The sequence below is a fragment of the Rhinopithecus roxellana genome, chromosome 10, assembly GCF_007565055.1.
Source record: "Rhinopithecus roxellana isolate Shanxi Qingling chromosome 10, ASM756505v1, whole genome shotgun sequence".
In the NCBI taxonomy this organism is placed as follows: domain Eukaryota; kingdom Metazoa; phylum Chordata; class Mammalia; order Primates; family Cercopithecidae; genus Rhinopithecus; species Rhinopithecus roxellana.
This window is the reverse complement of record NC_044558.1, coordinates 44,677,468-44,691,856: the sequence shown is the minus strand read 5'-3', so window position 1 is coordinate 44,691,856 and position 14,389 is coordinate 44,677,468. Positions and strand designations below refer to the sequence as shown.

At 35.8% G+C, this 14,389-nt stretch overlaps 1 protein-coding gene across 1 annotated transcript in view; it reads right to left on the bottom strand.

The window, feature by feature from the left end:
* Positions 1–1,053: 1,053 nt before the first annotated feature.
* TMBIM4 (transmembrane BAX inhibitor motif containing 4) overlaps positions 1,054–14,389 on the bottom strand; it is a 32,627-nt gene continuing 19,291 nt past the window's right edge. Inside the window, exons 4-7 of the mRNA XM_010379998.2 lie at positions 12,582–12,615; positions 10,574–10,691; positions 2,892–2,937; positions 1,054–2,334 (exon numbers count right to left, since the gene is read on the bottom strand). Coding sequence (XP_010378300.1) covers positions 2,128–2,334; positions 2,892–2,937; positions 10,574–10,691; positions 12,582–12,615 — 405 coding nt within the window. The 3' untranslated portion in view covers positions 1,054–2,127. The remainder of the gene's footprint in view (positions 2,335–2,891; positions 2,938–10,573; positions 10,692–12,581; positions 12,616–14,389) is intronic.

The following is a 14,389-nucleotide window of genomic DNA, read 5'->3' as shown; positions in this document are numbered from 1 at the left end:
TTGATCATATCAGAAATTAAAACAATTTTTTTTGAAAATTTAAGTCATTTAGAAAGGATAAATTTATGTTAACATTTTTATGGAAACTATATTTTCTAAATAAAAATAATTTAGTGAAAATAATGGCATTGTTTTACATTTTAAAAATGTCAGATCTACTTTTGCTTATACAGAATCTTTAGTCACAAATCAGTCCATTCCACCTTTGAACTGAAAATAGTATTAATACGATCAGCTGACATTAATTAAGCATTTAGTTTAGTTTATATATCTATCTCATTTAATCCTTGTAACAGCCCAATAAGCTAGACATTATTATTATTCCCATTATGACGATGAGGCAAAAGACCTAAGGAAGGATAAATAATTTGCCAAATGTCACTTAAGCTTCTGGTTGGATTGCAAGGATTCTAATCTAGATGCTTTTACCCACCACGCTATGTTAAACTTGATTGCACTGCATCATGCACTTGATAATTCAACAGTTAATGGTAATAAAGTCAAATTTACATCTACAAATCATGCAAGGTTAAATTGATACTACAAGTTTATTTCAACTTAATAGCTGGGAAATACTTAGGGGGTGTTATGGGCTGAGTTGTAGTCCCCCCAAAATTCACATGAAGAAATCCTAATCCCAGCACTTCAGAACGTGACTGTATTTGGAGATAGGTTTTTAAAGAGATAATTAAGGAAAAATGTGGTCCTCAGTGTGGGTCCTAATCCAGTATGACTGGTATCCTCATAAGAAATTTGGGCACAGACAAGTACAGAGGGAAGGCCATTTAAAGACACAAGGAGAAGATGGTCATCTACAAATCAAAGAGAAAGGCCTCAAAGGAAACCAAGCCTTCTAACACCTTGATCTTGGACTTTTAGCCTCCAGAACTGTGGGAAAATAAATTTCTTGTTGAAGCCACCCAAGCTGTAGTACTTTGTTATGGCAGCCTAACAAAATAGTACAGTGATGGAATTTGACAAACTTTCATTGGTTACTGGTACACGGACCTGACACGCTGTGTGGACCAACACAAATGAAACCATAAGACAATATTTCCCAAATATTTTTATTTTGAAATAGATATACTCAATGGCTGATGACCCAGTATCTTTGGTGTCCTCTAACCACATTAGCATTGTGTAATTTCAAATGAAATCTATACTTTAAAAAACAATTAATGTCAAATTTTGTCATAATATCTGACTTTCAGGCAGACTTTTAATTTTACTACAATTTAAAAAGTCATTAACATTTTAATACAATTTTAATATAATACTGAATAATTCTCTGTGGAATTTATCTTTTATATTTTTTCCTTTTAAATTAGATAAAAATCGCCAAGCAAAAAGAGATTTACAGTTTACAATGGTAAAGACTCTACTACTCTAGAATCAAAGCCAAATCAATATTACTTAATAATTCAGGGAAAATTTAGATAAAATCACTAGATATACTAGTGAAAAGTTATAAAGTTAAACTGATATTCTTATATACTCATAAAATTACTTTTGAATTGCAAACAAACAGCTATGCATGGCTAATTTAGGAAGAAAAACTTTTTTTTTTTTTTTTTTTGAGACCGAGTCTCACTTTGTCGCCAGGCTGGAGTGCAGTGGCATGATCTTGGCTCAATGCAACCTCCACCTCCGAGGTTCAAGGGATTCTCCGGCCTCAGCCTCTTGAGTAGCTGGGACTACAGGCACGTGCCGCCACACCCAGCTAATTTTTGTATTTTTAGTAGAGATGGGGTTTCACCATGTTGTCCAGGATGGTCTTGACCTCTTGACCTCATGATCCACCTGCCTTGGTCTCACAAAGTGGTGGGATTACAGGCGTGAGCCACTGTGCTCAGCCAGAAAAGCATTTTTAATAGAATTTTTGATAGCTCTTAACTGAGATCCTAAATCAAGGATTTAGAAATGAGGTATCATAAAGAACAGTAAGATTTTAAAGCTCTCAAAATTACATATAATACAAATAAAGATTGTAACAGTATTTAAACATTGTTTCAAACTTTATTACTTAATGAAACAGTTTCTATATACTGCTTCCGATTACTTTTTTAATCCTTTTTTTCTCATTAATTTTTTTGTTGTTGTTCTTCAGTTGAGCTAAGATACTTTTAATTACTTTTTATTAACTGCTTCCAGAAACCGTAACAGGTGCAGAAATAGATTGATGATATCCAAGTAGAGGCTGATGGCAGCTAATACGTACTCTTCGGGTGACAGTTTATGCATCAGTGAGTGTGTGTCATAGATGATGAATCCACAGAAAAGAAAGGCTCCTGCAGCAGCTAAGACCAACTCCATTGTCTCGTTATAAAAAAATAACTATAGGGAAGAGATTAAAGAAATATGTTGATATTTGAGAACAGTATTAACAGGACTTAACTTACTTCCTCTAATGATTTACTGCTACATTACACATTTGACAATGGTGCACAACTTTGAATACAAATGTTAAAAGCAGAAAAAGGCAAGGCAGGTCCAAACTTGCCTCTGTTGGATGGAAGGATGAATGAGGGGATATATTCCATTAAACTAAATTACCCACTTTGAAAAATAGCATTCCAAATGTAAATTATTTAAAAATATATTTCTTTTTTCACAATTAAATGTGCCACTGGAACTTGGCAGTTGTAAGCAAGGGCCTCTTTCTATGTAATTTAATTCATTTATTCATTCATCTTTCTTTCAGTCAATAATAAGGACCAACACAAGACCCTGATTTTCTAAAGGGATAATTCTATAATCATTTTCTATACAAATGTTCTGGATAATTATAACTAAGTGTCCTATCATAAAAGTATCTCTTACAGCTTTTTGAGGTTATTTATATTGACAAAGCCAGAATTGTATTTCAAGTTAACCATTATAACATAACTTACCTTCAAGAATCCTGACAGGCACACTATCCACAAAAGAGCAAAGAGCCTATAAAAATGCAATTTTAGTAATTTACAATATTGTTCCTTACAAAAAACTTTGTAAACCCATTCAACACTTTCTGAAAAAACCATATCTATCTGGATTTTTTGCCGAAGAATAACTAAAATGTAAGAATTTGTAAACATACAATGAATATAATGCCCATTTTGGATCTTTTTTTAAAAGAAATTGAATGAACAGCTACTTATTCAACATTTGTCTTTATGGTATACAAACCTAGTTAACAGTATAATTTGTGAAGTTTTGGAACATAAAATATAGATAAAAGCAGAAATATCATTACAAGTATTTTAATTCAGAGATCTACAAAAAGTTTTAGAAAATATATAAACAAATGAAATATGATTACACTTTTAAACCAAGTAATAACTTATTCTGTGAACATGTCTATCTATTGAAGGGTACTTTCCATTTTATTCTTATGTATTATAGAACTTAATTGATGGACACATCTGACACTGCTATAATTTTATGAGTTACAATTCAATTTATATATAGAGTATAAAATATATGAGAAAGGACATCTAAGAAGTCAGTCGTTTGTTATAAAATATGGGACATATCAGCTGCTTCAGGTCACACGGAATTACAGAGACCAAATTTATCCTACTTCCTTAAATAAAACCAGACAAAATATATGGAATAACAGTTCTTGGACACTGGACAGCAAACAGCACAGGACAGGGATTCCTGAGATAAAGGATATAAAGAAAGTGAAGTCTGTATTTGCCCCAGCTACAGAGGGTTTCCAGGCCACTGTGTAGGGATAAGAACCCATATAGACACTTGTGGTCTCCTTGAGTTGAGTAGACAAGAATTCAGAGGTCAGGGAAGCCAAGATAGCTAGAATTTGCAGGGCAGAATACCAGAAAGAAGAGAACTATCCACCGAAAGTGAGCACTCTGGTGTATGCACAGGGTTTCCCTAGAGTCTATAGCTACGTTCTGATTAAAACATGCATGTGAGGAGGTAACCAAGGCTGGAGAAAGAACCACCATAGAGAAGCAGGGAGAATAGTCCTCATAGTTCACACAGGACTGGGAACAGTTTGCATTCACACCAGCCAGAGTAGAAAGACCTCTTAAGACATGCACTGAGTAGTATGCTGAAGGGTACTGTCTCAGCAGTACCCTTAGGGCCAAATAAACCCCTAAGCTAAAAGCTGTTCTGGACCTCCCTAACAGAGCCTCAAAAGGTTTACTTTCCAAGGAACTTAACTGCATCCTAGTCCTAGGAAAACAAAGCCAAATATATTTAAAGTTAATACAACAAAATTCAGCACCCAACCATGTAAAATTTATAGTGACCAACATCCAATAAAAAATTATAAAGGCATGTAAAAGAAGGAAATATGACCTATAACAAGGAGAAAATCAATAGAAACAAATCCAGAAATGACACAATGATAGAATGAATAGACAATGACATTAAAAAATATACTCCCTCGTTCAAGGAGATCGAGGAAAGAATGATCATGAGGAGGAGAGAAATGGAAGATACTATATTTTTCAAAAGACACAAATTGAACTGAACTTTAACTGATTAAAAATACAATATATGAAATAAAAATACTCTGATTGGAATTCACAGCAGATTAGACATTGAAGAAGATTACTAAATTTGAAAACAGCACTAGAAACTAACCAAAATGAATCACAGAGAGAAAAAGAAAAAAAAAACAAAACAGGAAAACAGTGAATTAGGGGACAACATCAAGAAGTCTAGCATAGATGTAACTGGAATCTCAAGCAAAGGAGAAAGAAGGGGAGACAGATAAATGTTTGAAGAAATAACTGCCAAAAATTTCCCAGATTTGAGCTGGGCACAGTGGTGTGTGCCTGTAATACCAGCTACACACTTGAGGGATCACTTGAGCCCAGGAGTTCAAATCCAGCCTAGGCAACAGCAAGACCCCATCTCTTAAACAATTTTGTTTTTCCAAATTTGATGAAAACTTTACATTGTCAGATCCAAGAAACAAAAGAAAAGTGGAGGGGGAGGGAACCACACCAAAGAATATTGTAATCAAATTACTGCAAACCAGTGATAAAGAAAAAATGGTAAAAGTAGCTATGTATGTGTGGGGGAAACATATACAGAAGAATAAATATAAGAAAGATGGTAGACTTCTTGTCAGAAACTATATAAGTCAGAGGACAGTGGAATGACATCTTTAAAATACTGAAAGGAAGAAAAAAAAAAAACCCAAAACCTAGAATCTTATACCCAGCAAAAATAACTTTCAAAAATAAAGACAAAGGTTTTCTTCAGACACAAAAGATGACCAACAGACGATAAGAAATTTTAAAAAGAAGTCTCTTAGTCTAATGATATTAGGTGGAAATTTAGATACATGAAGAGATGAAGAAGAGTAGAAATGGCAAACACATTGGTGAACATAAAAGGACTTCTATTTTTAAAATCCCTTTAAAAGAATATATTTTTTAGTGCAAAAATAATAATATATTATGGCGTTTATAACATGTAGAACTAAAAGTTATGGCAACAATGGCACAAAGGTAGGGAAAAGGAGATACAAGTATACATGAAATGGTATATTATTTGAGGATAGAATAATAATTTAAAGTCATATATTATAAAACCTAAAGCAACCTCTAATTAAAAGAACTATAGCTAATAAGCCAATAAAGAAGATAAACACAACCACCTTAATAATCACAATAAATGTAAATGGACTAATACACTAACCAAAAGCAGAGATGGTCAGATTGGATTTTTAAAAACCAAGATCCAACTATGACTTCAAAAAAAAAAACCTTTTAAATACAAAGACACAAATACATTAAAAATAACAGGATAGAAAAAGATATATGATGCTAACATGCTAACACAAATTAAGAAGAAAGCTGGGGTTGCTATATTAATAACAAAGTAGACTTTAGGGCAATGATATTACTAGACCTAAAGAAAGTCACTTCATAATGATAAAGGGGTCAGTTCACCAAGAGTGCGTAACAATCCTAAATGTAAATAATATGATGCAAAATTATAGAATTTACGTGAGAAAAAGACCAATCCTTACTTGTCATTGGAAATTTCAATACCCCTCTCACATTAATTGATAAAAGTAGGCAGAAAATTAGTAAACAAATAGAAGACTTAACATTATTAACCAACTTTACCTAATTGACATTTATCAAATCATCCCACAGCAGCAGCAGCAAAACACACATTCTTGTCTAGTGCACAAAGAACATTTACCAAGATACCATTAAAAAAATAATAATAATAGGCCGGGCGCGGTGGCTCAAGCCTGTAATCCCAGCATTTTGGGAGGCCGAGATGGGCGGATCACGAGGTCAGGAGATTGAGACCATCCTGGCTAACACGGTGAAACCCCGTCTCTACTAAAAAAAAAACTACAAAAAACTAGCCGGGCGAGGTGGCGGCGCCTGTAGTCCCAGCTACTTGGGAGGCTGAGGCAGGAGTTGGCGTAAACCCGGGAGGCGGAGCTTGCAGTGAGCTGAGATCCGGCCACAGCACTCCAGCTTGGGTGACAGAGCGAGACTCCGTCTCAAAAAAAAAAAAAAATAATAATAATAATAATAATAAATGCAAAAGGACTGAACTCATACAAAATAAGTTCTCTCACAATAACAGAGTTATTTATTGTAATGCTATTTGGTGAACTGAAGGCATGATGAGAATCTAGTCCTCAGCTGTCTCTCTGAAATGGCCCTAAAATTTCTCAAGATACATCTGGCATACCTAAGTGAGAATCAGGTATCATGCTGCCTCACAATATAGATCCTTCAGGACTGAAAGGGACTTAGGATTTGCTTTTTCATTCTTAAACCCTAGGGAAACTCCAAAGCTCCTGTACCACGGGGCATGGGGAAGGTGATATTAAGAACTTGAAGCATCCAAGATACTACCCTACTTGCAGGCTAACAAGTTAGCCTGGCACAGTTTCATGGATGCATCAAGCTCCTAGGTCTGAGATAAAGGACAGTTTACAGTAATAACAGTATCATCATTTTAATGACAGGGCCCAGGCGATGCTAAGAGGGCCACATGACACCTACACACACAGTGGGTTGTGTTACAAGACAGGAGCCTTGAATTTAGGGAAGCAAGTCTTTTTTATAATGGAAAGTAAACATGCTTGCCCTCTGCTCTAGCGAGCACCATATTCCTAGGCTGTTCACTATTGGAACAAGAAAACCCTTGAAAAGATTGTCTGGAACAAAGGGCAGTCAGCACATCATTCCCAAGATATTCAGAAACACAAGAGACCCATGAAAAATCCTCTCCCATTCTTGTAGGCTTCTACTAAGACATTAGGATAGGGGTCTTTGGACATTAATTTACTCTTATTCACTAACTGGACAAGATCCTACATTTAAGCCTGATCAGACACTACTGACAATGCTATTAAAACAGATCTATTTTCTCCACTACAACATCCAAGTTGAAATCTGACACACTTAGGCTCCCTGGTTAAGCAGCATGCCCCACCCAGCGACCTAAATGTACACACACTAAAAGGGTTATTTAGGGTCACAGGCTCCATTAAGTTTCTGGTAAGAGATTCAGCCTAAGACTTGTCAGTTTATGACAGCATTCTCTGTAGATACTGTAACAGGTAAAGATTTGAAAGTCATGTCCTACAAATATTCTGCCTAAGTTGTTACTTCATTCTACTTTGACTCACATCTCATTAAATATTTAAACATCAGAGAGAACAAATTTTCTGAGAATATAGATAAGATATGCCATGGATATAGTGCTGATGTTGCTATTCTAACAACTCCATCTAGAGGACTGACGAATCCTACCCTCTTCCCTCTCAACAAGAAGCACAGAATAAAAATAACTTACAAACAGTGATGTGCCAGTAAACTTACTTTCTTTTTTTTTTTTTTTTTTTTTTTTTTTGAGACGGAGTCTCGCTCTGTCGCCCAGGCTGGAGTGCAGTGGCCGGATCTCAGCTCACTGCAAGCTCCGCCTCCCGGGTTCACGCCATTCTCCTGCCTCAGCCTCCCGAGTAGCTGGGACTACAGGCGCCCGCCAGGTCGCCCGGCTAGTTTTTTGTATTTTTAGTAGAGACGGGGTTTCACCGTGTTAGCCAGGATGGTCTTGATCTCCTGACCTCGTGATCCGCCCGTCTCGGCCTCCCAAAGTGCTGGGATTACAGGCTTGAGCCACCGCGCCCGGCCAAACTTACTTTCTAGGAAAGAAAATGGGCCCTGATTTGTAGTGCTTCTTAATTTCTGTGGTGTACATACATCTTTCATGGCCTATTTTAAGCTTCCAGCAGTTTAACAACTGACTTGCAAGATGCCTCTTACAAGCTGGCACAAGGCAAGTCTAGCACACCAATGACCAGTTGCCATCGTTATCACATATAGTTCTGAGATTTAATTCCTTTTGTGGCAGAATTACCACAGGAAAATGATGGTGTAAAAACATCACTGCTTTAAGTCAATCTATGAAGCACTGCCACCATAGCTTGATACTACCATACATCCATACATTTAACACATTTCTTCAGTTCCTACTGTGTCCCGTAAACAGGTCAGAAGGAACAGCCTATAAACTTTTCGAAGAACATATTTTCACAGAAAATCTTTTCCCTAAGTCTTTATATCCATTTTGGCACTTAGCTTCCACAACCACTTTGGCTTTGAGGCGTCACAGTAAGTAGTGCCATTAAGTTTTACTTAAAATGCAATAAAGTGCTACTCTTAAGTAGCTGAACCTATGGCATACTGACCAAAGTATAATTATTATTAGGATTTTGCTAGAGAGTCATTACATGGCAGTATCCAGTAACTGATAGCAGTAGATGTGATTCAATGGAGAACAGGGCTGTATACAAGAGCAGTAGTGAAGTGTTAAAGTTTTAAATAGGTATACTGTGATCAAGTTTCCATTTTCCTATCACCCAGCTGCTTGGTGGAAAAGAGGCTGGAAACTGGTAAGACTAGAGAATAGAGAAGCTGGTTGTAGTAATATAGGTAAGAGGCAATTTTGAAAGGGTTCTGTTTCCAGTATTAAGCAAACAAGAACTTTTCAGACTAATTACTGCCCCTGTCCCACCCCCAAAAACTACTAAAATGATGCATAAAAGAGAAAACAAAGAATACCTTCTTAAAAATATCAAATAACTGTCAAGGTAGAATGGAATTATCAAGTCAAAATCCAGGTAAAAGTGGAAACCCAAAGAAGTAATCACAGTACTGTAGCTGAATTTGCCCAACTACAAGAAAAGTCATCAATGCACTAAGCAGGGGTAAATTGGGGGGTGGGGGCAGAGAAGAACCATCCCTGGGAAATTGTCACCACAAGCTATCCCTTTGCTGATTTGTAGTCTAACTGAATAACACCTGTGTGGTTGGGAAACCATCATAAGCCATGAATTTAGTTTCAAGTGGACCCAATCCAATAGTTTTCCCAGATGCCAGGTGAAAACCCAAATACTGTATGGAAAAATGCACCTTTAACCAAGGCCTCAAAGAAATTCAACAAATAATTTTTCAAGGACAATTATATAGTCAAAAATAACTGAACACACAAAGAAAGAAAGTATCATAAGAATTATCAGAAACAACAGACACAGACAGATGCACTTCAGAAATATCTGGTCTCAGATCTATATATGATAATTGTAATGTCATTTTTATCAATCAATGTAAATTTATTATGAAGAGGCTGAAATATAAGGCAGGTTTACCAGAAAAGGATTTAGAGAGATGATACTGGATTGAATGAAAGGGAGGGAACAGTTAGAGACTGGGTTGGGAAGAGGAAGTAGAACAAATCTTTCATGATATATGCCACACAAATACATATGAAACATCCTTTCAAAGAAGGAAAATAAAAAATGTTACCTCTCCCTAAATCAAACTCCACTCCAATAAAACTATTTAAGCAGCTTGTGCAATTGTCAGTGTTGGCTGACCAACTATATTTTATCTCAATAGAGACTTCTGGTGTTCTGGATTACCAGAATAAAAGGGGTGGGGGAGGAAAGAAAGTTTAGCAAGAGCAGACTTTTGTAAATAGTGTTGTAACAGGAGAAAGAAAATGGTTGGGTGACTATGTGCCAACAGGAAGCCACTGTGAGCTTAGAAAAGAGTCTATGCATTCCTACCAGGTGAGGGCAATGCAGTACCATAATCCGCATATAAAAAGGATCATTCCGTATATTTGAGGAAGGATACAGGTTAATCTAGATGGATCAAAAGGTTTTAAAGTTCATGCAGACCCTTTCAATACCTGTACTAATTACAGTGCTTTTTCCACAAAGACGTGGATGGTCTTGGTAACATTTATGCTAAGACAAAGACCGAATTAATTTCAGTAAATTCCATAATGTTAATAAAGCAAACAAGCTTAAACTCTCTGGAAAGCTGATTTTGTTTTTTTAATTCACTTCCCTTTCACTATAGGAGAGAAGCAAATAAGTCAAAGCAACTTTCCATTTCTGTGTATGTTCTGGGAGTAGGGCCTGGCCCTAGTACTCAAAGAGATGATCTCTTATTACCCTCCATTTTAAAAGACAGTACCCAAAGATAACAGTGTAGCACATTCCTCAAAACCACCTATAATAATTAAAGATATTTATCTATTATATCCAAGAATATATACAACTTACCCAGCTCCAAATTTGCTGAAATCCCTCTTAGATTGTAGAGTATACACAGTCAAACCAAAAAATACTGTAGTAGTCAGTATGAAAGCTTGCAGAATAATATATACATCATAGAAAGTAACTGTAAAATTAAAACACTGATTAACATGCATATAAAAATGCTCAATACAAAACAGCTTTTTCTGGCATTTTACAGAAATGCTTCATTTTATCATGTACTTTATGCTAATAAAAACAATTAGAAAAGATTTCTTATCCATCCTTGACTGCAAGGTACAGTGAAACCACACCCATAATGCAATTAACAGTCTCCAAAAAATTCATTCACACAAAATTGGAAGTCACATTGTTACCAAGTTAATGAAATGACTGGAGAGCTATTATGCCTGTAGCCAGTTTGGAGTTTTAGGGGTATGGCAGAGTGATTCTCACCCATCTCTGTCTCAGTCGCAGTTTACCACCATCTGTGGTGATTGTCCATTATGGTTTAAGTATCAATAGGGATGATTCTGGGTCTCCTGCCTGGCTGGGAATTCCTGGACAGTAGCAGCAATTCCAGCAATCATCTGGTTAGTTATACTTGGTTTATCAGCCCAAATCAAGGAAACTGGGAAAGAAAAATACTGGGGCTGGCTAGGGTTGCTTACCATTCACTTACCCTGTAGAGGACAGAAACCAACCACTAACTGCATATCCAAATGTGTATTATCTTGGAGTACATGATTTTGGGGTTTACTGAATATATGCCAAATTCCTTTCTGTAATTTTAGAATAACCATCCAGTCAATTATGGCTATTGTAATAAAGCTCCTTAACATTTTAATAAATTGCAGTTATAACCTATTAAAGGTTAACTGCTTTGAACCCAAAGCCATTTAAGTAATTTTTAATTTTCAGAGAGTAATTACTCATGTTCTTTCCATCCTTAAATGCTACACGATTGGAATTTCTCTGTTTATGCCATTACAAGATTAGGAAGGTGAACATGGAAAAGACAAGACATGAAATCCATTTTGCTTCTTGTCAGTAACTTAAGTATATGATTGGGTTGACAAGATACTGCAATTACTGAGGAAAATAATGTTCTCAGATTACCTCATCTATGTTTTTCTACCCCCAGTTCCAATAATCCTGAAATGAATCTCTCTCCTACATTCTTTATACATAATAGGGGCTGGAGAAGGGAGAGATGGATTTGAATACTTTCTTTCTATGTTAAGAAGCTTCAATCCTATTTATTATTTATTACTATTTATATAGATTCTTTTAACAAGAGATTACAGAAACATATAGATTAAACAAAACTGGCATAGAAAGGTTAAAAAACTAATGACAAAATAGGAAGAGTTAAATACATTAACTATAAGGATAAACAACTTGCTGTTATGGAGAGTAATAATTAACTCTGACCTTTTTGGTACTCAAGGTTAACCATTTTGAGACAATCAGAATTTCTACTCTTAATTTATTGAAATTTTTTCCTTGAGGCATTATATAGGGTACATCAAGTAATTATAACAGACACGGCCTTCAAACACATATTTAACATGAAATACAGAGCAGAAATTACCACTGTTTCTTATAGTGCCACTTGATAAAATATGAGGATATAATGTTAAAGCCCAGTTCGGCACAGGCCAGTTAAAGGAGTTAAGCCTCATATATATGATCAAAGTATGTGGCTCAAAACACATGTTCTCAGTTACTTGAGGATAGCTTTAAATTATGGAAAAAATTAGCTATAGTTGTCTTATTTTTCTAAATGGGTAAACAAATGAAATACTGTTCTCCATTCCTTTTATTTTTCTTTTCCACTTCTTCTAAGCTCAGCTGAAATATGTAAAGGATAAATATCTGACTTTTGCTTATGCTTTAGGAATTCTTCATCCTACACTATATTTCCGAAATACGATATTCCATGTTAAACTTTAGCCCCAAATAACTTTTTACCTGAAAGATTTATCTACACTAAAAAGTTATTATAACATATAGAAATGCAATTACAGCTTACCAACAACTGCCACAGTCAGAGCTTCCAACAGCGTCTAATGAAAAGAAATTTAAATTAATGACAGTAAAAGGTATACTATCTCATGTACATTTTCTAATTTCTAGCAGCTTAATGTGATCCCATATGAATGATCTCATTTTAGCTTCAAAGCAGCCCTGTGAAGTATATGGGACAGTTAGTAAATTCACCATAATGAAAATGAGACCTTAATATATTGAGTGAGAACATTTACATTCTAATTGTGATACTATGACTCTGTACGCTCTAATTGCATATTTGTAAAAGGAAGACTGTAAATATAGAACATTCTATTTTTCTTACTGTGTAATATAAATAAAAATACAATTGCAAATTATGTGCACATTTATAAAACCTCAATACCTCACACAAACATAGGAAGAATAAAATATTTAGGTAATACTTTGGTGTGGGAGTCTTGAAAGTGTGTCCCAATATTCATTCTTTCTTCCCTAATAACAGAATTTTTACCTGGACACATGGCTGTTCAGATTAAACTGCATTTTTTCAGTCTCCTTTGCAGCTAGGTCTAACTACATAAGGATACTCTAGCCAATTTAATGTGACTAAGATAGGTATACAACTTCTGGATTGTGCTCTAAAAACAAAGAAAGACTTGCTCTCCCCTTCCTCTTCTCATTTGCTTGTATTAATAACTGGATACTTTGTGGCTATAGGAGTGATCTATCTTATACCATGTGATCTGTCTTATACCACTCTAGGAATGCCTGGACCGTAGCAGAAGCATGGGCCCTTGTCACCTTCACTAAATTGTCATTCAAACTTTTACATGAAGAGAAATAAACTATCTTGTTTAAGCCATTGTTATTTTGTCACTGTTTAAGCCATGTCAGAAGTAGCTGAACTAATATCCTAAATACAAGACTTGGGGATTCCGAGCTTTGTCCTCTAGCCTCTGTTTTCCTTTAATTACAGTATCTTTATTTTGTCTTATATCCTTACTCTAGATAGATTTTATCAACCATCTGATAGACCATATTACAAAGGCAAAGCTAGAAATAAAGGCAGTGGCTATATAATCATACTCCTGGTAGAAGCATCCACTCTACCTGATATCAAGAAACTATCAGCACCCAAGCAAAAATGGTATTAGAAATTGTACATAGACGTGGAGGCAATGGAACTGCTGTTACGTTTTAATGCTTTTAGTAGTGCCAGCAAAATAGTAGCAAAAGATGATAGAAATTTTTTTCTGGGCTGGGCGTGCTGGCTCACACCTGTAATCCCAGTACTGTGGGAGGCCGAGGCAGGTGGATTGCTTGAGTCCAGGAGTTTGAGACCAGCCTGGGTGACACAGCAAAACCTCGTCTCTACTAAAAATACAAAAAAAATTAGCCAAGGATGGTGACATGTGCCTGTAGTCCCAGCTACTTAGGAGGCTGGTAGGTGGGAGGATCGCTTAACCCCAGGAGGCAGAGGTTGCAGTGAGCCAAGTTTGCGTCACTGCACTCCAGCCTGGGTGACAGAGAGAGACCTTGTCTCAAAAAAAAAGAAAAGAAAAGAAATTTTTTTGGGGGGGGGCAACATGATTATACTATATTCTTACTATTTGTGACAAGATTTTAGGAAAGAAATCATCCCATACACATTCAAGTATCTGAAGGAAACAGGATGGTATAAATAGGAGTAAAGATAAGACCTAGGAAAACATGATAATGCCCCTTTAAAACATATACACACATGCTCCTCGAGTTACAATGGGGTTACATGCCAATACACCCCACTGTAAGTTGAAAATATCGTTAAGTCAAAAATGTAGCTCAGAGTGT